The sequence below is a fragment of the Anopheles stephensi genome, chromosome 2 (genome assembly GCF_013141755.1).
Source record: "Anopheles stephensi strain Indian chromosome 2, UCI_ANSTEP_V1.0, whole genome shotgun sequence".
Lineage (NCBI taxonomy): Eukaryota > Metazoa > Arthropoda > Insecta > Diptera > Culicidae > Anopheles > Anopheles stephensi.
Window position 1 is genome coordinate 23,509,368 of NC_050202.1, and position 27,505 is coordinate 23,536,872.

The window sequence follows — 27,505 nt, forward strand, 5'->3', positions numbered from 1 at the left end:
CCAGACATTGGTATAATCAGACGATAAAACACACACCGGCAATAGGGGACCGTAAGCTGCAGCCCGTGCTTTTGGCACTTGGCCTGGTAAAAGTTCGTCCATATTCTGGCGCCAACGTTACTCCCGGAGTTTATATCGTCTCCGGACGATCAATTATCTTAATGGGTCACTTATCTCGGCAATTAATTCGGGGTGCATTGTTGTGATTGCACAAGAGGGAAGAAGGAACTGCATCACTGCACCGGCACTTAAAATAAGTTGTTTTCCGTTCAGGTACGGGTGAATTGTTAAATATTTGGAAGCAAGCTGGAATTTCGGTGCTTGCTTCAATCGTTGCAGAGATGATGTAGGATAAGGGCAAACCTTTTTAATGAAAAGTTGTTCAACTTATTCCAACATTCTTTTTCTTCATCTTGAGCACTACCAAGCCGGCGAGACTTTGGTGTCCTACTTCTGGCTTCTTTGAGTTGATTTTATCCCTAGCTGAATATACAGTCCTGTTCACGGTGTGGCTGACCCAGAAAGGAGTTTCCCAGTGAGACCGTGATTTTAGGCAAAACCTAATTTTAGCGGAGATAATCACGCAGCCTTTTGATGAGAAGCCTGTATAAATCATATATAACTGCCATTTACTTTTGTGTGGACTCATAAATGAATTAATATTAAAACTTTAATATACGAAAGTATAGTTTTTATATATTTTAACCACAAAACTCTTTACTTATTCTCCCTAGAACGATACGATGCGCGTGATCTACATGTACCACAGCAAGGAACCACAGTCGCCCGGCAACCTGCCCGATCCGGTCGAAGCGTTCAAGCAGGCCCGCTCGCTCTTCCTAACCCAGCGGATCAACCAGGCACCGCTGAAACCGGATCCACGCCTTCGGACGATGGAGTTGCTCAATCAGGACGTAAATTTGCCGCAGGGTGACGGTACCCTGCACTGGTGCAAGATGTTCAAGCTGAACGATATCAATCGCAAACATCATCTGATTAGGGTAAGTTAGTGTGTTAGTGTATTTGTGTTTATCCGTCCGTGTGTGTGTGTCCGTGTATCTGGGGGAGGGGTTTGTGCGGGCTCCCGAATCGCCGAAAGACGGCCTAACGAACCACCAAAAATCCTACACTCCCGGACCAACTTCAAACTTGCTGATGATTGTAAACGGGGCCGGCGAGTCTTTATTTATCTTTCCTGTGTTGCTCCTGTCCAAGCAGGCCGCAGACTGGAATGGAAAACACTTGGTGAGCAAGTTTATTTGTTCTTATCTGGTTAAGCGGGCCAGAAACTTTTGTCCCGGGCCACATCTTTACGTATTCTGAACCCGTTCCGGGCAAAGGCTCGATGTACCGTGATTATTTAGAAGGCGCGCTGCAATCAACCGGCGTGAGCAAAAGTTTGATTACCCCTTTTGCAGAACCTGTTGAACTCATCAGTGTAACAGTACGTGCCCTTATAAAACATTCGGGCAGGTCATTTGACGTCTGCTGTCTGCTATCCGTTTCACTTTATTAAATAATCAAATCCGTTTTCCATACACACACAAAGAAAAACAAGCAAAATTGTCCTCTCATATGGAGGTCCCACCCGTCCATCGTCATTCGGTCGGGGGGCCATAAAGTCCACAGACAGAATCCAGCTGTCATTTGAGGGGCCAGATGACTGTTTGGGCAGGGAAAACACACACAAGGATGAACTCACAAATTGGAAGCAATTTAAAGAATGCTTTTAACAAACACTGCGCTCGTTTTGACTGCAACTTTTTGCAGAAGCTCAGGAGCGAAAGCGCACAGGCAAAGTTCTTGTCCACTTGGCCCAAATGTCGACTCATCAGCGAAAATCGAAATCACTAAAACTCGCTCCATTATCGTCATCTGTGCCGGGGACGATGGGCTGAGATTTTCCGCTTTTGGGGTGCTACAACGACCAACGATTCGACTTTGAACCGGTGAATGGTGCATTTCCCTGCCGTGTGTGGATGTGCGAGTGTGAGCTGTGCTCTCTTTATTGTCTTCTGGGTTTGCATCCTTGCAAAATTCCTATCGCAAAGGCAACGTCCCAGTGCGGCGGTGTGTCCTATGCCACCTCGTCCAGAGTGAAAAAAACATAGCAATCACTGTTCGTTTCTTCTTTATCGTAGCCGGGGCGGGATATAGTCCGGATGAACTTTCCGATATTCCGTTGGCGATGAAGATGGTGTCCAGCTGGGGGAGGTTAGCTGGCTGGCGATAGCGCAACACATATCGTTCCCTGACCTGCTGTGCGAAATTCTCATACACCAGCGGGTGGGAATAAGCAACCGAGCTAAAGGCACCAGCAACCCCATTATCTTAAAACAACACCCATCATCTGGCAAAACACAGTCGTCGTCGTCGTCGTCGTCGTTGTTTGGTGCAAATGTCAAACCTCCCGGTTCACGTCGTGTGAGTTTTCGGCAATAGTAAGGCGACGCTGTCCGGTCCGGCTGGTTACTCGTTGCCACCTGAAAACCCCATTTTGTGGGACGGTGTGGGGTCCTTTAGGGTGGTGGTTAGTTGATCGTTGTCGTACATAATTGTATGCTTCATCATCTCAATCGGTTTTGTTTGTGTCTTTTGCTGGGCACTGGAGAGAGCTTTGATAAAGAACAAACGGGAATGAATCATGCATGTTTGTCTTTTGTGGCCCATTTTTTTTCTAGAGCTTTGTAGAGAACGTTCCATTGAGAGCAATGAATTTAGTATGAATGGGGTAAACTTTTTTGTTAGGGAAAACTGTCCAGAGAATAGCTAGAGCAAGGTATGGTTCAAAGTAATTTTAACAACCCGTTGCTCTAGATTGTTATTTTAGTATAAGTTTTTTTGGAAGTACCTGCGAATGAAATCGTGAATAAATTGTTTTATACTTTTAAATCCCATAAAACAAATATGCGTAAAGCTTCTTATTTATATTTTTTCCTTTATAATATTTTACATCTTTCCTTTATAATATTTTACATCTTTCTATTTAAATTTGAAACATATAAAAATGATATTATTTGTATATAGGGGGTGCTTGGGCGTCCGAGACGATAGCGGCTTTGGTCTTTATATGGCAAAACTGGACTTCAAATGCCGTATGTAGGACTGACTGCCTATCCAGCTACGGATAAAATCAATTCACAGCAAGTCAGAAATGACAAACCGAGTCCTTTCCGCAACAAGCCGATTTGAAAACCGTACTAGACCTACTCGGGAGTTAGACCTAAATCAGTAGTAGTGATGAGTTGAGTCTTACCGTCCATGCTATTATAGGCTCAAAACAATTTATTATGATTAATTATTATTATTTATTATTTATTTCTTATTGCCTGCCAATGATGGTTCAACAATTCTCTTTAACACTTAAAGAAAAAGGGAGAATGACAGAAGGACTAGGTGGCAAGGAAAGAGGCTTGGCGAAGACAGACACGAAAACGAGACAGGCAGGGGGACATTATAGTCGAACAGGTGATATCATTTTTTGAATGCCGATAGAGCTCGTAGCTACCAGACCAGACCAGACTACAGCAGCGTATTCCAGGGAGGATCGCACCCAACAGCAGCACAGAGACTTCAAGCAGAGGGGATCGCGGATTTCGGACGATAGCCTAATGATCAGATCCATTGATTTATTAGCCTTGCCGATAACATAATCAACGTGGTAACTGAAGGACAGCATTTCGTTGAGCCTCACACCTAGATCCTTTACAGAGGATCTAATCGCACAACACTTATCGGAGGACAGGAGTAGGCTATTTTTACGACACCAAACAGAGAAGGAATTTAGAATAGAGTTGAGCAGACAACAGTCAGCAGACGAGGACACAGGAAGGAAGATCTTGAGATTATCTGTGTAAAACAGAAAACCATCGGCGGGGAGGATGGAAATACAGTCATTAACAAATGATAGAAATCAAATAAGACTAAGGACGCTACCTTGAGGAACACCCAAGACCTCATTATTTATTGACGGGAGCGATCCGGTGGTCCAGGGCAACAACGGCGCCGGTGTTCACACGGCAGAACGGGGAATCAAATCCCACCCGAACCATCTTCCCTATAGTGAGGACTGACTATCCAACTACGTAGTATCATTTAGTCTAGTAAACCAGAAATGGTTGGCCTAAGAGGTCGTTAGGCCATGAAAAGAGAGAGAGAGAGAGAGAGAGAGAGAGAGAGAGAGAGAGAGAGAGAGAGAGAAAGACTTAGAGCTTACTTTGTTGTTCCAATTTTAATAATTATCCTGTTGATTGTTTCTTTTTTAATCCTTCCGGGTTTTCACTTCGTCTCAGTAAACCCAAATAGTTTCTGAATATCTATTGTAAATTTAAGAATTGTACAGATTCGAGTTCAAAAAGAAGACCTTCAGTTTCTTCTTCTTAACTTCAACGACCTCTTATGTCATGCCTGCCATTTCTGGCATGCTGACCTTGCTAGACATCACCATGAAATTCCCCTGAATTTGTTGGGAAAATGAAGAACGACTATAATTGATTGGACAAAGCATTACTAAGAGCTCCTCAGAAATTCTAATTGATCCTTAGGGATCTTGGGACGCTGTTTGAATAGGAGCTTCGACGATTTTCAATAAGGTAAGGTACAGTCACTATAATTTAGTTTTTTTTAGTTATAAAGCCTCTGTAGTTCTGGACTGCAGCAACTGATTGTCGCTAGCTAATTAGTTAGTGAATAATCAAACAGTTTGATAGAATTTAAAAAAAGTGTAAATTTTGGAAATAATCATTTTGTGCGAGTAAAATTTAAAAAAAATCAAACCACCATCATCCATCTTACCAAGTGATCATTTAAATTTGATTACTCTCCTCATATATCTTATGTTCGCCTTACTAAACGTTTCGATTTCGAGCAGGACTAGGTACAAGGTTTACATTACATTACAAATCACCACCCATTTACACCCGTTAGTCAACCAGCGGCACGTCCACCATTCAAATGAAACGAAAAGCTCGTCACCGAATCGTGTGCCGTCACGCGTTCGTCACGACGAAAGTGTGTAATTCCACCATTGCGCAACGAACCAGCAGGCTTAAGCGCGAGCGTTAGGGGATGTAGATGAGCGCAGAAAATAAATAAGATCAGGGGAGGAAAGTGCAGAAAGAAAAACAACAAACCAAAGCAAATATGCTCCAAAACTATTACATACAATTGAGATGGGCTAGCGTGTGGATGCGGCTGCGATCCTTCCCAGCCCTACATACAGCGAGATGTGTGTGATTGTTTGCTTTATTGATTTGCTGAAGTTTGAAATCGTTTCCAGTGTGGAAATTGTGCACGAGCTCCCAGCACCCTTCGGTTGGTTGATGAACGTGTGTAAGCGTGAGCATTTTTTTGTAGTCACTTCCCGGTTACGGCTAGGTTTGGGAATGGAACAGTGTCGATTCAAAAGCTCGACACGGTCACAGTTTTCACTCGTCAAACTTACGTCCCTGGCAAGTGTTATCCCGCTGTTACGCTAATGGGAGAGGAAAAACTATGGGCGGGAAAGATGCAACAAAAAAAAGGCTATTGTTATCACACTTTTCGCATGCTTCCTGCATCGGTGCAACTACGGTTACAAGTGCACTCGAGTCAGTCTCGCAGTTCCGTTGTGAGGAAGAAAAATGGTGCGGCACCGGCATAAAATACAGAAACGTTTGCACCACCCCGGCAAACCGTTTTTCGGTTTGTCGTGAGTAAATATTGAAGAGAAAAAAACACATGCCAAACGGGTTGCAAATGTAGCGAGAGTAGAGAGAGAAAAAATAAAACAGCACAAACCTGCCACAGTCGTGCCGCGACACCTAAAGCCTGCCGCAACGGCTTTAATACAGCGTAACATCGCGGTGCATATGTTGCAATATGACAACACCGCATTGCCACCACCGTTTGTGTGGAAGTAGCGTAGAGGTGCAGTTTGTTGCATACGGTTGCAATTTTTGTCATTGACGGCAAACGACGACGATTGGCATTGTGAATGGGTTTCTTTGTGTTTTTAGGTTTCGCCCTTTCTTTTCCACTTGCTCAAACTGCATTTGTCGCACTGCATTCAAACGCAGCATGAAATGTGAAATTGAATGTTAATTTTATTTTAACTAACCTTGGGTTTTGTGTGGCAACCTTCCGAGTGGCGCACACGTTACGCTTGCATTTTGTGTGGCTTTGGTACGGAAAATGGGCAGCGTGTTTGTTTGTTATCTGTAAACGGAAATTAAATATAAAGTGCATTTTTACTGTGGCGTGGAAATGGAAAAGAAAAACACAAATGCATTGAGGTCAGTTATGGATTGTTTGAAGTTTTGCAATGTGCAACAATGCTAGTTTTTCTCAAACAGTTTAGTGTGTGAAACTTAAGACTTTACAAGCTCTAGCCATGACTAGAAATTTGAGGACAAGAGCTTATTACAACAATTTATTGGAATACATTTTTTGGTAATATGCATCCGTTGTCAGCAAAGCTTCAACAGCGCAGAGCATAATTGTGTGCTCTCTGATAGTTATTATTATTAAGCTATTCAAATGTGTGAGCATTATACTTTTTATTTAATTTGATCTATTTACTTTAAAATTTTCAAAGTCTATTTCGAAATAAGCCATGCTTTTTTTATAAAATGCTATTAATTATTTTAATCAATTAGAAATGGTTTGAGGTAATAAACGAATTGGCTTAACGCCGTCCTGATCAAACATAAATAAAAAATAAGAAATGGTTTGGGAATGCTTTTGGATTTGGTTAGAACACAACACTCGAAACTAAAACTTTGTTTGTAGCTTCAGCTTTTTCGTTTTTAGGATTGACTGCAAGACGGTAAAACTCTTGCACTTACTGTTTTATTTCTTAAAGAAAGTACATTTTGCAGCTTGTATTGTTAATTTGTTTTTGCAATGCATTTTTTATCGAGTTACGATATAAATTGTTTCATGTTTGTTTTACAAATTTCGATAATACTTATATATTTATAACTCTTTTAATATATATTTAACACTATATTTTGAAAACACCAATAATCTTCTCACGATATTAATCTTTACGAATAACATTCACAAAATGCTTGGGAAGGGAATATGAATTAAATCCAGCTACCTATAATTCGATGCTAGTGGGCCGAATGTTAATGTTTAGTTAATGCTTAAGTCAAAAATTGAAAAAAAAAATCGTTTGTATTTTTATGGCTTTAAAACAAGTATTGTTGTCTGTTAAAAAACTATTAAACTTTACGTATATAATTATGGCTCACACTGTATCGCAGGCAATTTTTACCTTTCATTTTAAGTCTATTAAGCCATTGAGTTTTCATTATATCCTGTGTCCAATCTATAAAATAAAATCTTGAATGTTTCATATTTTAAAATATATTTAAAATTGCGACAATACAACGTGCATCCACCATATCGCTAAATAAACAAAACATTAAAATTTAACAATTTCGGTTTCAAACATTTAGTAACAAACATGAAAGTAACAAAACATTTCAACCAACCAAAAACTGTATTGGTGGCCTTGAGATACGCCTATTTAATGCATGTATTATTTATGGATTTTATATAATTTAAAAAAGACAGAGCTATTTCCTTTATTCTACTAATTCTCATCACTTAAAACAAACAACATATTTGTATGCCCAATAAATCATCATTCCTATCATTCAACCCTATTACTCTACCCTTGATATTGATCAAGCTCGTGCTCGTTATAGATTCCTAATCAAACTCATTTAATTTTTTCCCTCATCCAATCGCGATGACAGTTAAAATATCTGCAAACGATCCCGAACCCGAACAAACCCCCCTCCGCGAGAAAAGCATCATTCCCGCTGCAAAACGATTGTCCGTTAAATTTAATTTCCTCGTTTTGTGTTTTTCCTCATCCGACAATCTCATCCCGATACGGTCGCCACGGGAAAAGCCGGCTTTAAGCTCACACAGTTGCACGAACTGAGTGTGCATGTGCGTGTGTAGTCTTCCCCATCCATTCTCTAGTGGCCTGGTTTTGAATGCCCGCCGGCCACGGGAAAACTGATTCCATCCTTCCCACATCTATTGCTCCACTATGTGCCGCTATTGTACTACACACTCGGTGGGGCGAAAGCCTTTTTCCCCTAGAACGTTTCATTTGACGTTTTGTATTATTGTTTTTTAAGTTGCCTTTGTCTGCCCGTACCATTGCAGAGTTTGCATTCGTTTAAACGATCACCGGGTTTTGTGCACCCGTTTTTCCCGATCCCGGATGTGCAGTTCGTACGCGAAGATACGTACCGGGGTTTCGATAACAACAATATCGTTTAAATAGGTTCCATTTTAATTATTGATTGCTCGTTGCTTAAACACTTGACATACAACGGGTTTTTGTTTGGCTCGTTCGCCGTTGTTCACTTTTTGTCCTCCGATTCTAATGCCTCATCGCAAAGCTCTACTCGTGATTCTTTACCAAGTTCGCTTGTCTGCATGTGAACATTCTCGCTTCCATTGATCGGTTTTAGTACGTTTTCGATTTTTTCTTCTTCTTTTGTTTTCATGCCCTCGGTTTTGTGTGTGTGGGTGTGCAAATAGTAGTTTGTACCGTTTTAAATGGCAACCGTTGCAATTTATACGTTCACGTACACGATTTGTCGCTGAACAAACGCGACAAATGATGGCACCAGCATCAATGCAACCGGTCACAAATCGTCGCTTGGGCCGGCACGATGCCGGGGCTGGCGAAACCCGTCGGAAGCTTTCCCGACCCACTCGATATGTTTGTCATTAAATTACTTTCCCGCGAGTTTTCTTTCCCTCGAACATCCGGGGCTGAAAAACAGCGCCAAAACAAAAAACATGCAAATCGATATGCGACGCGCCCCATGAAATGAATCCCGCCCGGCACATCAATTGTGTCGCTATTTGCAGTCGTTTTAAATTTTCCCATCACAAAACGTGGCTGTGTGTGTGTGTTTTGTTTTCTCGGGAAAATTTTCCGCTTTTTCCTTCACTTCTTAGTCAAAACGGACTCTTTAAGTTAGCTGGCCAGATGTTTATGTGCACCCCGTATGTTTAAATTCTCGCTGCACTTGGCACCAGAGTACGGTGAAGAGTCGCAGCACACAACACAACAGCAACAGCAAGCACACACAGATTGTAAATAAATTGTAATTAATCGGAAAAATGTATCTCTCTCTTGGTCGTTCGGTAAATCGTTTTTCCCAGCGTTTGATGTTTCTCCGAAGCGAACGGTGGTTGGAGTTTTCTCCCCGAAGGCCCACCCCGCAATGGAACGAGCGAAAAACCTCCACGATGACAATGAAAGGTTTTAATAGTGACAGAGTTTTTCCGTCGAACGTGCTTCTCCCCCAGTCCATCCATCCACTCGGTTCTGTGTGAAGGTTGAAAATTAAACAAACGAAATTAAACATCAATCACAACGCGGAAGGTCACCGCTGTCCTTGACTGTTGGTGCTTTACCGCTGCAATCATTTTATTTGCCTTTATTTGATATCCTGTCTCATTCTCGCTCTCACTCTCTCTCCCTCTCTTCTTTATTTGCAGTACGAGCCGGTGTTTGATTCCGGTACGAGTGCATCCTACGTCTATCACATGATACTGCACGAGTGTCAAGGATCGTCGCCGGAGCTGGAAATTATGTCACGGGAAAATGGTTGCCCGTGCTATCGGGCGGATAAATCGATACTGACCTGCAACTCGATCGTGGCCGCCTGGACGCGCGGCTCGGAGGTAAGTTGATGATGGAGCTTTTCCCTTCTATATTTTGAAGTGAGACCTGTTCCCGTGACGGAGTTTTAAATATTTTACCAGTGAATTCGGGCACGATTAGCCCCTTTGATTGACTGGGTACAATGACGATTTGGGGACTATCAGCGAGCGTTGGTTGGTTCGTTCGATTCGACTGCAAATATGACTATTTTAAAATTGGAAAGTTGATTATCATCCCAACATTTTGTTGGTGGAAAAGGACCTTTTTGAAAAAGGAAATTCCATGGAGATTTTATAGTAATTTCATCATGTTTAAGTGGAATATGTAATAACAAAATAGTGACGTTATGTTCGTGCTGCAATATTCGTGATTCGGTTAGAGCGATTGGCTCATGGAATCGAACTTCATAATTGAGATGAAGTAATCAGGTGCCTTTGTCTTTGTAATATATATATTTTTTATTTTTTGATTAAATGAGTTACTTGCATCTGATGTCTCTAGACATTAATGACCCTGTATAAAATTTGTGATATTTTTGGGACTAATTTCTTGATTATCTAGTCCATCGACAACTATCCGAGCATGCCCGGGATGCAAAGGGAGAGCAAAATAACAATACGACGCAAGCCGTCATACATAAATTATAATTAAATAGTCCATCGACAATAAACAATTTAAAGCATAAGTTGAAACCACAGAAAGCTCTAAATATATTTCATTAGTTTTCCTGAAGGTTTTGTCAGATACAATTATCGAAGTAATTGATGCGAGTATTCGCTATCCGTCTCTCTCTCTTTTTGGTCTGACACCCCTTTAGGTCATCCCTGCCATTTCTGGCTTACTAGACTTAACAAAAGCACGCTGTTGGATAGACTGTTGGCCTGTGGAGACTAAAGCTCAATTTACAAATCTTCATAATAACTGTGGATTGATGATTATGTTTTCTGCCTCATCATTCTGAGTACGAGTGTCTTAATGCTTTTAATGGTCTTTCCGGAATATTTTTACAGATCTTCAGCTTTTTTTCTCGGCTATTCGGATTTTATTTTTCTCAAGCAAGTTCTTTAAGTCTCAAAACCTCTGTAACGCTCTCAAGCCTCGTTTTGTTACTTCGTTAAAGAGTACACTTTCTAATTGGTGCATATTGCCAGTATGCATTGTCAGTACTTTCATAAATTGAAACTGTTCTATTCGATGTAATTCGCATAAAACTCTAAATATAGCACTTTAATAAGTAAGACATGACCAACGGCACCGGTCTTCAAAGGACGGACTATCCAACAACGTGGTATTATTAAGTCTAGAAAGCCAGAGCTGGCAGGCATAACCTAATTAGAGGTCGTAAGGCTAAGAAGAGAGAGAACTCTGAAAACATTTACAAAAACTCTGGTTTTAAAACTGCGCCTATTGAATTTCTATACTATTTTCAAGGAATTTTATTAAAATGAATTCTTGTTTAAAAACCCTATTTCGACGATTTCGGTGATGTTTATTAAACATTTACGACTCGTCCCGGAATTACTTATCGATGTAATAAAACGCTTCCCCAAACCGTTGCTAGTCATCAACTTTCTCCGCACAAAAACAGACAGTCCGCCAAGGAATCCATTTCGATTGAAATGCCGTTATTTGCGGGATAAATGTTCTTTCCGTTTTGAGTTGATTAACAGTAATCAAAACTAGAGACGATCAAACACACACACACACAGATGGCTATAAAAATAAACGCATCGAGCTCATATTTCACAATGCCAGAAAAATATTTTTTTATTGACCACAATAGCGAAGAAGCGTCCGCGTTTCCGTTTCCGATGCCATGTCACGCGTTTTGTTCACCTTCCTTCCACGCGCTACAGGAACGAATCAAACCATGGCATTTCACGACGTTCCTTAAACAGTTCTACGCTCCCAGTAGCGTTTGCCTCAATTAGTGAACACAACCGAACAGTTCGATGAAATTGAAACACATAAAAACGCAGGATCCGAGGAAAACCCTGAGAGACCCAAAGTTGCGTGCGTACATACCTCGGAAAATGGAACCATTTAGTCCGTGGGGGGTGGGGGAAATAACGGAGGATCCTTTGAAGGGGGACAGTGGGAAAAAGGCAACCACACCTGCGACCTGCACCCGACCACCGTCGGAGTGAGATAGTGTGTGGAGTGAGATTTTGTTCTTCCTTTCTTCAGCGCTATTTTCGCAGAAGAAAACTGGATGTTGGGGAATGGGAAAAACAAAGGAAAAACATCCCCCCCTCCCATCATTCCATCCCGCCACCGAGTTTCCCAGACGTCATGCTGCGCAGTAAATCGGTTACCATACCATATTTATGTCCTGGTTGTTTTTTGTTTCCCATTTTCCTGCCACCAATTGCGTTGCCCACTTTTCCACCATAAAACTTTATGGATTTCAATCAAAAACCTATAAAAAAGCGCGCTAGAAAATCGGACCACCACACGACCACACCACCATTGGCATTTTGGCCGCGTGCTTTCCTTTTTTCTCCGTATTTGGCAATAGTTCTTCCTTTCGGTGGTGTTTTTGTTGTTGGTTTGCTTCTCATTCAGTGAAACCATTGTTTGCCACCGGAAAAATGTATGTTTTTCGAGCTTATTTATAAACATTTGCACAGGAACACTCACACACACACCATATCAACGGACTTATTCGCGTATACAGTCGGTAACATAATTAAACAGACGGTTTATCTATATTTTTTCGTAAATTATAATAATTCTACATTTCTGTTAAACTTAAAACAAGCTTAATGAGCAATACGGCCAGGACGTTCTTTTTAAATAAAAAAAAACAAGCCTACAAATTTGTTTATATTTTTTACTCAAGTTTTTTGAGTCTGGAATTTATTTTTGTTTGATTTTTGGTATAGGTGATACAATCTTTCACAAGCTGAATAAATAACCCTTTCATTATGTAAATACATTCTACACTAATAAGACCTAAACTAAAATATGGATTAGGCATAGAAAATAGATTTTACCTCACGTAAGTCGGTTTATATGCGTCGTTCAATGAAATAAAATTGTAGAGTACCAACTTGAAAAGGCAATATTTGATAGACATTAGACTTAAAATTAAAAATGTATGATGTGTTTAGGTTTAGGTGCTTTAATTTCAAATATACAATTTTTGTACTATTCTTATAATTTACTTTAAATTCTATTTTATTCGCCTTCATTCCTCTTGATTTTTTTTTTCAAAATTCTCAATTATAAAAGTGTTCCTATAGTTATGTTACGCACTGTATTACTGCTGAATATCCTTTCAGCATTTTTGGCCAAGTTTCCTCCTCAGACTAGCAGGCCGGCGTGTATCGGTGTTTCGTGTGGTGATATTTCCGCCGTTGTTCTGGGGTGGTCCTCGCTATGCTTGTGCTATCAATATTTTTACGACTTTTGTTATTTGCTTTGTTTGCTGGGGTGAGCTTTTTCACTCACCCCACCGAGCGAAGCAACTAACTACCATTTGGACATGTTTTAAGGTTCATTTTGGTTCGGGTTTTCGGGGCGATTGGCCAACTCGGAGGGCAATAAATAAATTTCTTGGTTATTGTTTTTTAATAGAGCCCGTCGGTGTTCGACTGGTTCGGAATGAACAACGTCTCTCTTTCGCTTTCGCTCCCCACACAACTGCAAGACCTTTTGTGGGGCAAGAATTTGTTTCATGACCTGTTTTTTTTTTTTGCTCGGTTTTCCATTTGCAGGGCTTTTCCTTTCCGAGCCAGGTAGGCTATTCGCTTGAATCGAATCAGGCCCGGTTCTACCTGATGGAGACACACTACAGCCTCTCCGCGAACGAGTACACCTGGCCACCGAAACCGAAAGCCATGGTGGACAATTCGGGCCTCCGGTTGTTCTATACCAGCACGCTTCGTGCACAGGACGCTGGCGTTCTGTCGGTCGGTATAGATCCAAACTGGAGGCATATTATCCCACCCGGCCAGGAGCACGTCGTTTCGGAGGGCCACTGTGTGGGTGAGTGCACCCAGCGAGCCTTCCCGCGCGACGGTGTCAACATCTTCGCAGTAATGATGAGGACACATCAAATTGGGCGTCAGATCAAGCTGAGACAGATCCGTCAGCGTGAAGAACTGCTCCCGATCGCACACGATCGTAATGCGGATTGGAACTATCAGGAGTATCGACGGCTATCGGCACCGGTTCGTGTTCTGCCAGGGGATCGACTGATCGCGGAATGCATCTACGACAGTTCAGCAAGAGCTGCCATCACACTCGGTGGGTTGACAACGCGGGAAGAGACGTGTCTGGTGCTGGCACTGTACTACCCCCGGCAGAAGGAACTCACCACGTGTCACTCGCTGCCGAGTTTACCCACCGTTATCAACTCGCTCGGCATCAACGAGCTAGTACCGTAAGTGTTGACACATTTTATTTTTGACACTCTCACAGAGTAACTTATTGGAAAACTGTTTTTTTTTTTTTGGTTCTAATTTCTACAGAGGATCAAACCCCGTACGGATCGCATCTCCACCGGAGCTCTCCGGAATGACGCTCGAGACGCGTTTGATCTCGTACGACTGGCGGAACAATTTCCGCAGCTTCCAGTACGTCACTAGAAGAGGGTCCTTTAAGCCGTTGTGCTGGAGCGCCAAGAATCAGCCCATGCCGGTAAGTATTCGACGGGAGATACGAAACCTCTAATTATTGTTATTTAGAAAAAGGAATATAAGTACAACAAGAAAATCTGATGGCAATTTGTTACCTCAGATAGATGCAAGAATGCAAGGAAATATTGTAATTGTTTCCAGTGATACATCTTGCACAGTTCAATGTCTGTTGTCATTTCCGTGCTTAATCCAGATTGATGGACCTAGTTGACCGATAAACGAAGATATGCAAAGGTTTTGTTAACAATTCCAACTTCACCATGAAAAGGGATAACCATTATGCATTAGTTGAGACGTCAGAATTACCAATAAAGGAAACCTAAAAATTGAACCACAAATAAGGTTCCTTCAAGGGCATTCCCTGGAACAAAATGCCACGGGTAATGTCGCACCCAAAAATTGTACGAACGCATTTGAATCGAAAAGGATTCTACTTCTCTAACGGACGATGATGATCTTCCGTGTAATAAATTTTTCAGTGCTACCGCTCATGGAAATGACTATGTAAAAGTTTAATAACTTTTCGTGTGAAATTATTTCTTAAATTTGATGTTAGAGGTTTGTGTTTGTTGTGACGCCATAGCGACGTCCTACTTAATAGGAAACAAGTGTTTTTTTTTTTTTTTTGATAAAAAAGGATTTTCGGTAGAAATAATTCTTGATTTTATATCTTGCTTCAAGTATGTGTTTTGTATCGCAAAAAATATGTTTGCCCTGAAATATGCAATCACATTCCACACACATAGGATGAAATGGTGTCCTATACCCAATCAAAACACTAAACGGGCAGGCAGTTAAAAGCTTAATTCAATTCTTGTTTGATTATCCTTTTATTCCTCTCGATAAAGCATCCGGTTCGAGTCTCAATCCCATAAAAAGCTCCAAACAAATCGATCGATTCAATCAAAACAAATTAAACAACAAAACCTCCCACCCCAGAGACGTTGGAATTAACGTTCAGAACGATGCAAATGAAAAAGCATTCATTTAAAAACTGCCCGTCGCTTTCCACTCCGTATGTTTAAAGCTTCTTCTGCGCCTGGCAGTCGCTTCTTTGCCGGGGCAGTAAGCGGCCACAGCCAAACCAAAGCTACCCGAACCGAAGGAATACAAATTTGATTTAAATAAATGAAATATATACGGTACGGGGAAATCCTTCCTGTATCCTTTCGGTGTCTCGGCGCAAGCAGATCCCCAGCCTCGGAAGCCTCGCAGCGAAACCAACCGGACAGTACACGCAGCTTCATGCAAAATTTATTCATTCTTGCCTTGCCGTTTCTGGCTTTCCCTGTACCGCTGCTCCATACGGTCGGTATGAATTCCATTCCAATCGAAGCAATATAACTATACAGCCACACACACATACACACCTTCTTCTCATCGCTTGAAGCAAAACCCGGGTCAGCCCGGGTTCGAACGGGAAATGCAACATAGTGTCCTTGCAGCGAGCGAGAGAAAAGCCCCTTTTATGCATTAGAGAGGTTTTGCGTTTGTGCAAGTGTGTGTTTCTGTATGCACTTCCGCCGCCGGTGGAGAAGCTCTAAGTCGGCTCAGCTGCTATTGAACAGTAGCAGCAGGGAAGGATGTCGAAGCGGTTGGGAAATAAATTTTATTGATAAGCACCCAGCTGGCAGTCGATGAATGTTGCACCGGCTCCCTGAATCCATGCAGAATTTATCGGCCTGACGTTGAGTTATTGCCCACATCGCACCCGTACGCCGTTGCTCACGTGTGTGGGTGCACTGCCTGTGGAGAATTTCCCGTTCGAGGAAAATGTGCCTTTCCGTGCCTGTATGCATGGGACCATGTTGGCAATTATTAGCAATAAAGCAGCATACTCTCACACATTTTTGCGCCGCTAGGCATTGTTGGGTTGCGGGATGAAAATAATGGTATCTAAATTTCTTTCTCTGTTTTCTTTTCCCTTTACACTATTTTTCTCGCACAGGGCACAGAAAATTTGGAAGGATTCGCACCGAACATCACCAAATCGTACAAGCTGATCCGGTCGTGCAGTTTCGTCGGAAGCACCAATGTCGCCAACGTGTTCTTCCACAATCGGAACCGGTACGTGACGGAGTCAGAGACGAGCGTCGACCTTGCCGACCACGATGAGGACGATATCGACAGTAATAACGTGATAGAGGGCGCCGCCAGAAGCAAGGTGTCCCGCAGCTCCGTCACGGAGTCGATGGGATTGAGCGGCGGTTTGGCAACGGATCGGCCAGCCGGTACCGTACCGAAAATCTTCGCCTCGTTGCTGTTCATCGTCGTGCTCAACTCGTTCCGGATAGCGGCGGTGTAAAGGCAACGCGCCCGGCATCCATACTCACCAACGAGTCCTAGATTCGGCCACGTTCGTACGGCGAACGACTGTGAGATTGTACATACAACAACCGAGGTATGAGCGCGCGCATGTGTGTGTGTGAGTGTGTCCGGGAGTGGGGAGAAGGAAAAGAATGATCGGTTTTCCGGCGTGCAGTGCGCTGGGAAACTTTACCGCTAAGCAATGATTACCGGGGTTACCTTGTATTCCACCAGGTGGAAAGATTGTCTGTTTATTTTCTAAGGTCTGCGCGTCTATCACATCCAAGTAGTTGATGAATGTTGTAAAAAGTGCTGAAAAAACAATGGGGAAGAGTTGACAAATGTGCGTGGAAAAGTGTTGCTGGACAGTGAAAATCGAATGAAAAAAAAAGAATTCTATAACAAACTGGAAAAAAATAAAAATGGAGAACAAACTATAGAAAAGAGGAAACACAACATAAAAGAAACAAAATCCGTGTCAAAACACTCAAAACATAAACCGAATACATATAGTAAAAGATGAACAGCAACAGTAACTCTTTCCCTCTCCCGTCACTGTACATACAACAAGCCTTGCCAACAAACGGCTTTTGGCATCCGTTTTTTTGTAAATAGTGCATTTTGTATAAAAAGAAGACGAAGAAGAAAAGCAAGATCGTAGTTGAACGAAAGCAAAAGTAAGCAAAGAATGAAATAGAGCAAGTAGAAAGAAGAAACAAGAAAATGAAACGAAACCAAAAAAAAACACATAACAATAGAAAGAGGAAAAATCAACATTAAAAAAACAGATCTCGTACACTCGGTAGCAAAATGGTGGTGCAAACATTATAGATGTCAACGTGGTAGTGTAATTTAGAAAAAACCCGAAACAAAACGAAGAAAAAAACCTGATCATAAAAGTGAAGGAAAGCTAAAGGAAAAGCTAGAACGAAACCTGTGAATAACAATACTGTTGTCGGTGTGTGTCCTGTGAGAGTGTGCTGGGTAGGGTTGGTAAAATCACTTCCGAACACTGGATTCCGGATGCAATGTTTATATACACTCGTGCGAGCGTCCTCAAATGCCGTCAAGCTAGTAGCCTAAAGTATTTAGCTACTCAACCTCCACTTAAGAAAACAGAGCTATTCTATTTTTTATGTTCATCTGTTACCCACTTACTAGTCCTAGCAGGAAGGTTCCCTGATGTTTTCTATCGTGTCTGTTGGTCAAGTGTTTTAAAATGTGCAAAGTTGGTAGTTTGTATGCGAAAAGGGTGCGAGCTGCTGTGTGTGGTGAGAAGGTAAATGACACCTAACTACCCGGAAATACCTGACCCCGAGTTTCTCTCGCCCTTCCCCTATCCTTCACTCTATCTGTGTGTCTCCATCTGGGACAAGGTGTATGTAGAATACTGTTTACAACAAAAGAAAAGCGAAAGCCGTCCACTTCCATCCAAAGGAACGAACGAAGTGGCTTTCGTTAGGTTTCGACAGTTATCTGTTTGATTTTTGGAATTGCAACTACCTGCTTAGCTACTGTTTCCGGTGGAGCTTGCTTCCTTTTCTTTCCGAAGGTTCAGATAATAGATGAACGAGATGCTGAAATTCTACACATGTCCCACTTTACCTCATACCTTAAGACTTTTATCATCCTTCTCTACTTCTCTAACTTATTTTTTTAATCGTTTGATGTCCTTGGACATTCAGCCTGGATTCGGTTCTCTATGTAGGACACTTCTCAATGTTTTTATCCACCTAGAGCAGGTCCCATTATCCTACGGTCAGCTAGCAAACTCGCGAGAGACAATCATAAAACAGAAATCGCTCAACTTTATAGAGTCAAACGACAGTTACATTAACACTGAGCGTTGGTGGATTAGCATGCAAAGGGCACGGGGACAGTTGGTGGGGACGTGGGGAGTTGCGTGGCAAAGAGAATGCTGACCAGATGGGTAAAGTTTTTTTTAATAGTCTTTTCCCAAATGATAGGATCTTCTTTTTCAACTGTTTTACTTTCCATGTGATGTGTTTTCTTGTCTGCTGTCTTCTTTTGTTTACTTCTTTAATGAATCTTCACTTTAAAGCTTTCTGTTTACTAATTGGTTTTTATCCATTTCTTACTATTTTCTTCTTTTACTTTTTTGGATTCCTATATTATACTTATTTCCCTTTTATCGTTTTATCATTTCTATTTTATTCTTATGAATGTTTACATTCTGTTGATTGTTTTTTCTTGAATTTTCAAGTTAAACTAAATATTTATTTTATATTTTCTACTTGGTTAAATATTTCTAATTCATACTTGTGTGTTTTAAGTTTTATTTTATCTTGAAATACGAATTACCTCCGCTTTAATTTATTTTCAATTTAAACCCTTTTTTCGTCTCCGTTTACATCGAAATACTCCAACTAGATTATCTCTTATGTTATCGCCATTGTACTATCCAAACTCCAAAGAGAAAGGTGACGGAAAAAACCCCCGAAACAAGCGGAGAGTGAATGAAAAGAAAAGATCTTTTCACTTGTGATACAGTTTGCACGGAATGTTTGTGAAAGTGGCATAGAGTAACATAAAACAGAATATGATCGTCTCGCGTTAGTACTTACACACTAGTGGCAACAGTAGTAGCAGCAGTAGCAGTAAAAACTTGTAGTCGTGATCAGATAAAGGTGAAAAAAAACAAGAACGTTTTCTTTTGCAAACGCTTCAAAGCAATCCTTTCGAATCGAGCCAACTTTTCCCGTATATGTGTAAATAGGGCCGTTAGGAAAAACTGTTCGCTTACGTATCGTACGCGACGGGCAAATGAGTTCTACATTCCGCTATCCTTTTCACTCCTTGTGAACCTTTGTGAATGCCACTTTTCCGGCACCTGTTGAAGCTGGTTGGCGCCTGCCAAACGATCTGTTGAGCGATTTTTCTTACTTTCCATTTTCCGACGGTTCGGCCGACACTTTTCCCGCTTTCGTTTCCGAGAAAAATTTTGTCTCCCACCGATTAACGATGAGATGAGATGCACCCAGCGGTGTGCGCGGTGCTGGTGGCTCTAGGCGCGACCTTCAGTATGTCTCATCTTTTATAGTAAATGGAACGTAACAAGTCTGTCCCTTGGAATGGAGCGTGAAAGTAAGAAAATAAAAGAGAATAAAAGAATGAATTTTGCTAAATGTGAAAATGATAAAGGAAGAAAGAGGAGGGAAACAACACAACACTCAAACTAAACACACCAAAACGGATACATAACAGAGGAAAACTATGATGAAAAATGGATAATATACTTTACGGAACAATACGGAAGTGAATTTCAAACGAGAAAACTGAATAGCAAAAATAACCTTACGAAGATGCAACATCATTGTCACAAAGAAAGAAGCAAAAGAAACCAAATTAAATATCAGAGACTTTCATTTGCAAATGAAAAACACTGGAAGGAAAACGTATAAACTCGAAACGAAAAATTGTAATAGCAAACACCACACATTAAAAGAAGCATTTTGATTTGAACCAAAGCATTTTGATTTGAAAACCCCGTTTAGAACGTTAGAAAAGGGAAGCGCAATCATATAGCCAATCGAAGAACTGCTCGACGGTGCTCGAAAACTGGAATAGTATCAGGAGTTGGAGAACGTTTAGGTTTCGTTTTCATCTCCCCCCGCGTAGAATTGTACCATTTGTGACTGTAAATGGTTGGCAGTAAAATTGTTCGTTTCTTGATGTGATTCGTGAAAAGGGAAAACCCTGTAGAGTAAAGTAAAACAATTCAAAATCTCAACTTTGTGCGTAAGGTAGAATCAGCTCAGTTAGGCTTTCGGTTATTTATTTTCCATTGTAACAGAAGCATATTTTTGCATGGCTTTTTGACGATCGACGGCAATGGCAGGAACATACCGGAAAACATAATTCAAAAGAAGGAAAATTGTAAAAAATGGAAACTCATAATAGGACGAATAGGTGTTTCGAAGGGTTGGAATCGGAAATCGGATCCAACCAAGCGTATTCCAAACATACACACACTTTCCTCAGTACGCTGCCTGTAGCCTCTCTCCCCAGACATCACGTGGGGGTTTTCTCTCCACCGCGGAAAGGAAACCGGAAACACTCGAACGGTAAAGTTAAATAAGAAAACAAACGTGGATAAAGCAATATGAAGTGAAATAAATTTAGATATCGAAAGTGAAATCAAATAGCTGTGCGAGTTTGGTTTGTTGTTCTTACCTAAAAGATCCGAAACAGCTGGTCGGAATGCACGGACGCGTTCTTGCGGTTCGAAATGTCGATTCTGCTCGCATCGGAGGGGCGGTTTTGTTTCGCATGTGGTTTCGAAAATGAAGTAACAGGAGAGCATCCACCAAGGAGGTCCCGCTGGAACGCCTGATCACCAGCTGTTTCATCTAGCAGCTGTTCCTGTTTCGCACTGATAGGAGATCGGCGGTCTATCCTTTTCCTGTCGCGATCACACTCAGGAGCATGATCGTACGGGCGTGAAGAGCAGAAACATATCTCCCGTTTCATTCCAAATTTCTCTTCGATTGCGGCGAAATCCTACCAAAAATATCGGTTTCCGCCAGTTTCGATACCAGGAGAACATGCTCGAAGGAGCTGTCATCTGATTCCAAATTCGCTCTACCCACACATGAGAATCGCCCCATGCCGCACCGGATCAAAATCTCTTACAAAACCAGCTGTTTCATCAGATTCAATACCAAGAGATCATCCTCGGAGGAGATATCATTTATCGCCTAGTACTTTCAGATTTTGTCTCTCTCTTACACATGATAACGATGGGCTTTCTCCTACTAATAAGATTCAGCATTAAAGTGATATCACACACATGCAAATGATCGCTGGCGCATGGGTAGGCCGAAATAGCAGGAACGAGACACGCATATCATTCCTTTTCGTGGAAGCAAAAGTCCTTACAAAACCGGTTGCGCTCCCAGATTTGATACCAGGAGATCATCCAGAAAGGAGGTATCATTTATCGCCCAAAGCTATCTAAAGTTGTCTCTCTTTCTCGAATGTTATCACTAAGTACTATCTCCTACTAATAACTATCAGGACCATACGACAGGGTTTACCAAGTCACTATGCTCTTCTATTCCATCCATATGTCTAAATATTTTTAATTCGGCTAAAGTTTGAATGGATGCCCCCACCCCAATCACGGGCATTCATTTTTGCAACTGAGATATGCTAAAGAGTAACTTTTTCAGACTTTTTACTATAATTGTTTATTTATTTATTATAAATAATTTTTATAGATTATTACAACCAATTTTTACATTTTTGCTCAACTTTTTCCCAAATTTTAGGTAACTCAGTACCGAAAAGTGAGAGCCGTGAGTGCGGGGTGGGGGGATAGGTGTATCTATACAGACTTAAGCCTGTTTTTCATCTTTCGTCACGCGTAGAACTTAAAAGTTTGCTATTATTGCTTAATAAATGAGGTGAAGTGATGAAATTAGAGTTCTGAATATGGTTTTACTTCAATTAATATGTTAAAATACCCAACCGATGTATAAAAGCAGTAACTTCATAACTTTGGTTTGTTCTCATTTCATTCGGGTATGGTTTGACAATTGTGGCAGAAAACGTATAAAAGCAATCTAAAAACATTCGTATTTAGGACAATTGGAATGGAAATACTTAAGCGAAATGGAGATATATAAAAAAAACTGGCATTGTATGCCGTTTATATCGCAAAGTGACCAGGTCAACCCTGCAATTTCACACACATTCAAAGATCGAGGGCGTATGGGAATGCCGAAACAGGAGCAAAGGGACACGTTTATCATTCCTTTTCGAGGACGCTAAAAACCAGTTGCTCTTCTAATTCTGATGCCAGGACATATCCAGGAAGGAGATAGCGTGTATCGCCCAATACTTCCTACGCCAGTCTCTCTCTCTCGCATGTTAGCAGTGTGCACTATCTCTTACTAATAAACATCAGCATCATACTAATACGATCATCAAATGATCGCTTGCATGTGCAAAGGATGCAAAAGGAGGAACGAGACGCGCATATCATTCCTTTTCGTGGAGGCAAAATTCTTCCCAAAACTGGTTGCTCTCCCAGATTCGATACCAGGAGATCATCCACGAAGGAGGTGTTATTTTTCCCCTAGTGTTTCCTAAAGCTGTCTCTATCTCTCGCAAGTTATCATCGATAAGGATGGGTGATTAGCCACCACAGTGAGCTACATAATTTTAAGCAAACTTTTTTTTATTAGTTTTTGGACAAAAATTTAATAGTATAGTTGAGTTAGAAATTTCATTACTTATTTATTTCTTAACAAAAACATTGAATGATTCCTACACTATTTTAAATTAAATAATCATAATCCTGATGATAAACGAGTTTTATAAACCTGAAAATTATAAAACCCTCACCGTATTTGGATGGCTTCAATGTCAATTCAATTCTATGTGAAAGAGTTTTCATTACATTTAAAAAGCTTAACATTTTAACAAAGCTTATTTTTGTGATATTTTTTTTTCGGAAATGCCGCAATAATACCATTTTTTTTTGGAAAATTGCTTAAACTTTAATTTTGTTGTATCCGTTACAATTCGTTTAGAATGCTGTGGTTATAAAACTATCGTTTTTATGTTAAATTGCATGTTCCACGAATTACTTACCATCTCAATTGCATTTGGTGGAAATAATAACGAAATAAGTGATAAGGAACTTAACGATTTGTAATATGTACTTTTTATTATTTAAGTTTTCTTCTATTTAATACATTTAGTAATAAAAGGTATAATTTTTTTCCAAAAAAAATCGAGTATTTTTAAAAATGATTTTACCACTAACATTTTTATATTTACGCCACGCTCTGTAGCAGACGTGTGAGTGATAACGTGCGAAAAAGAGATAACGTAAGGGATATCTCCGTTTGATCTGCTCTGTGGTTTATCTCCTGGTGACCAAAACGAGATTGAAGATATCCTTCTCTCTGTCCGACAAACGTACACAAAACCGATCACTCTCTCTGAGGTGATAGCAATATGATAGAGATAGTAAATACTAGGAGCCTTCCCATCATTAACGAAGATGGAAAAGGATAGCTAATTGGATTAGTTGCATCGGGATATTGTCACCTCCTTAGTGGATGATCTCCTAATACACAGATGATGATGCCTGCCGTGAAGGACAAAATCGTTTTTTTGTTTGTTTATGCGGATCAGCTGACGAAGGGGGAGGGAAGCAAATGAGGTATTTCTGCGAATACGATCATGATCTTTCGTGTAGTTTTCTTATTAGTTTCCGTGATTGTATATGTGTAATTTAATAAAATGGACAGTGTATTCAAATTTAAATAACCAGTTCACCCCACACAAACTTAACACCTATCTCATTTTCGCTCACCTTCTCTGACCATGACCCGCATTTCGAGCCAGCCCCGAACTATTCGCGAATAGCACCTCAACAAAAGGCAGCTTAAAAATAAACATCATAATTAGCCTGGCGGATATATAGTCCCCTCGGGGCATCATTGTTGGAGTCGATGTTTGGACGAAGAAAAAAGCAGTCTCAGATACGACAAACGATCCGTATCCGATCATAAACTCGAGGCTCACGGCACGGAGTATGCAAAAACCGATTCAATCCCGCACTACCCTTGAACTTCGGACCAGGGACAAACCTACCCCGGGGACCGTACATGGGCTGAAAATGTGTAACAATGTTATGGAATTTCGAAATAAAAGTTTGCTCGGTTACGATCGTCTCCCATCGTCAGCTGGAGCAGAGGAGGTATTGGGCATCCGATTGACTGGTCCGGACTGCGCCGGCTGTGGAGAAGGAAATCAAATTAGCTACAGTGAAAATCTGTCCATAATCTGTTGCTACCCTCGGTTCCATCGCTGCTTGCTTTCGCTTACTATCTGCGTGCGTGTCCACCGTTGAGCTTTGGTTTATATCACCCGTAAAACTAAATCATCGAACGACATTAAAACCCATCTGCCTGGATGGCCATACCATGCCACGTACTTCCCTCCAGCCGAACAGCTTTTGTGGCGCCTTTCATCGATGAATCAATGCGCGAAAGGTTGGTCGCAAGGCACGCAAAACCTTTCCCATTTCGGTCCGGGGTGGACACACCATTTTGCTGCGGTAATAAAACATTCACAAATAGACAGACGGCGGGCAACGCTAGAGACAAGCACAAGGGATGGCTGGCAGACATCAGCACCAAGAAAGAAGAGAGAATGGTTTCGGTTAAGAAGACCCGAAGTCGACGACTCATTTGGTTCGAACCTTCGAAGGCATATTCAAAAGCTCGGGACTGGCAGGCTCGCTAGCAATACCGTGTTTAATGGGCAAAAAACCGGTAGTTGGGTGGGATTAATTTAATATTTATTGAAAAGAAATATTACGAATCGAGCCGGAGCGTCCTCCTGCGATCACACGCAAAAACTTGGCTTCTTCCGTGCGGGTTTTTTTTATTTATTTTTAGCATTAATCCTCCCATCTTTCAGTGGACTTGGTAACGTGCTGTAACTTTGCGCTCGGATCGTTTGGAGGGATTAGGGGTGCTTTTATCGTACGAGTTAAACATGTCGCTAAATAATCTAAATACTTTAACAGAGCATGAAAATGCGCAGATTCTTCTTTTTGCGAAATAATGGCAATGATCAGTTAGAGAGCTTATAAGATAAAGCAAATAGAGGAAAAAGGGAGGGTGAAAGAAATAAAACCAGACAATTAAACTGAATAAAAATTAAGCCACAACAGTATGCTTAATTAAGAAGATGAAAAATAAATAAAAATGGGAAAAAGCCTTAATAATTCAAAACGGTAATTTTAACATTGTTTAAAAATAAAGGTAATCGTATTCTTTGAATAGAAAATTGTATGCAAACGAGTGAGGATAAAAAGAAAATTATTTATTAAGGTAAGCCAACAGTAGCCAAACCAGATAGTAGTAACGAGAAAAAGAAAATATTATAAAAGGTATATTAATAAATAAAATAAATAAATAAACCTTATCTAATAATAATATAATATACTGTGAAAACAAATTAAAATATTCAAACAAGTAAAACTAAACAACTCCAAAAACACACTAGACATTGAATTGAAAATTTTACTAAAATACAAAGTAAAAGAGTCTAAGAAGAAATGAAGAGAACAGATGAGTAAATAAAAAAAAGAACGATAATCTTTCAAAGCAGAACATGCAGGATGATAAATCTTGTGCAAAATAATGTTATACATAATAGGAGCTTCCCGGTGGAAAAGACGACTACGGTGCCGATCTTCACACGGCAGGACCGAGGTTCAAGTCTCGCCTGGAAAGCCAAAAATGGCGGGCATAACCTAAGAGGTCGTTAGGCCAAGAATGAAGAAGAAGGAGACTTAAAACAGTTTAAAACAAATTTTGGAAACTTCTTCTTCTTCTTCCTTTGCACTACAACCTCGAGACGTCTCGGCCTGACATTTCTGGCATTCTGTGACTTAATGTTACCCGTAGGAAGCAAAGTAGTCAGCCCTGCGTACGGAGAGGTAGTCTGCAAGGAATTTGAACCCAGGTCCTCCCGTGTGAAGAGCGGCACCGTTATTGCTTCGGCCACCAGAGCGCTTCAATTATATATTAGAACAGTTCTCTAAAAATGAAGCAGTATAAAAATGAGCTTATTTTCATTTAATAATAAAAACATTCAAATGATAAACGTTCAAATAGGTTCTCACAATAAAAAAGAAAAGCCAGTTTTTTCAAAAACAAATTAATTTATTAAAGAAAAGAAAGACATTGCATAACAAAACAGCAAAAACACAAAGAAGAATATAGAGTGAAATATGTCATAAAATATCAAGATTTTCGAGAACATATTGGACGAGATTCATAGTTGTTTAAAAATTATCTAAAGTTGTATAAATTATAAATAATTTCAAAATGATATTTCAAAATGATAAAAAAAAAACTGGTTTTATATAGAAATACGTAACTTGGCCGGGCCGTTCTTGAGGAGTAAAAACAGCGTCAGTCGAAGTGTGACAGCCGTTCTGATAAGACGTGTTTAAATCCCACTGAGATAAAAAAAAAAAACCGAAACCAAAACAAACGAAATGGTGCTACGCGTGAACACCGTAAAGGTGGACTTCACCGGTGTACCGAAACCAACGTACCAGGAGATCCACAAGTTTGTGGAAATCAACCTTAAACTGGACGTACATGAGGTGGTAATGCTGCAAATTTGCAAGTTGGAACCAACCGTGTATGTCAAAGTATCCAGCCAAGAAGTAGCCGAATGTACAGTGCTTGCAGCCGCAGAAGCGATAATCGTGCTAAATGAAAAAACGTACAAAATCCCAGTGGAAATGGCAGACGGAACAGTGGAAGTTAGGGTGTATGATGCACCGGAGGAAGTAGAAAAGGACGATATTGCCAAACTCCTACAAAAGTACGGTGACGTGAAAAGTGTCATGCCAACAACGTGGGGAGCCAACTACAAATACGCAGCCAAGACGGGTGACTTCAAAGTCCGTATGAAAGTAGAAAGCCCAATCCCTTCCACGGCCTACCTGGGAGGCGAACACAAAGTTTTGATAACTTATCAAACTCAAGCCCATTTGTGCCGATTCTGCAACTGCAAGATACATCCAGGCGTGTCATGTGCTCAAAATAGGTTAAGTTATGCGGATGCAACAAAGGCTGCAGTAAGCACAGCTAACACAAGCAAAAGTAATCCGAGCAAAACCTCCACACTCATGACTACGCCTAAACCCGCGGTTACAAATACATCGCCGACACCATGCACATCAAAATCTCTAGCTTTACGCATAGAGAAGTTACAAACCGAAATTGCGGATGAAACGAGCGTAGTGATGACTGAACTTTCGCCAATCTCTCCCGTACTTACACCAATAAACAGACCCAAACTAGTG

General features: G+C 40.8%; 1 protein-coding gene across 2 annotated transcripts in view; it reads left to right on the plus strand.

Moving 5' to 3' along the window:
- LOC118507460 (MOXD1 homolog 2-like) overlaps window positions 1-19,744 on the plus strand; it is a 171,811-nt gene extending 152,067 nt beyond the window's left edge. Inside the window, exons 5-9 of one of the 2 annotated variants that reach the window (XM_036045953.1) lie at window positions 735-1,001; window positions 9,520-9,705; window positions 13,405-14,072; window positions 14,161-14,329; window positions 16,277-17,165. In XM_036045953.1, the coding sequence (XP_035901846.1) occupies window positions 735-1,001; window positions 9,520-9,705; window positions 13,405-14,072; window positions 14,161-14,329; window positions 16,277-16,633 (1,647 nt within the window). In that variant the 3' untranslated portion in view covers window positions 16,634-17,165. Of the gene's footprint in view, window positions 1-734; window positions 1,002-9,519; window positions 9,706-13,404; window positions 14,073-14,160; window positions 14,330-16,276 lie in introns of both variants that reach the window. The other variant, XM_036045952.1, reaches the window with a different exon arrangement.
- Window positions 19,745-27,505: the final 7,761 nt, after the last annotated feature.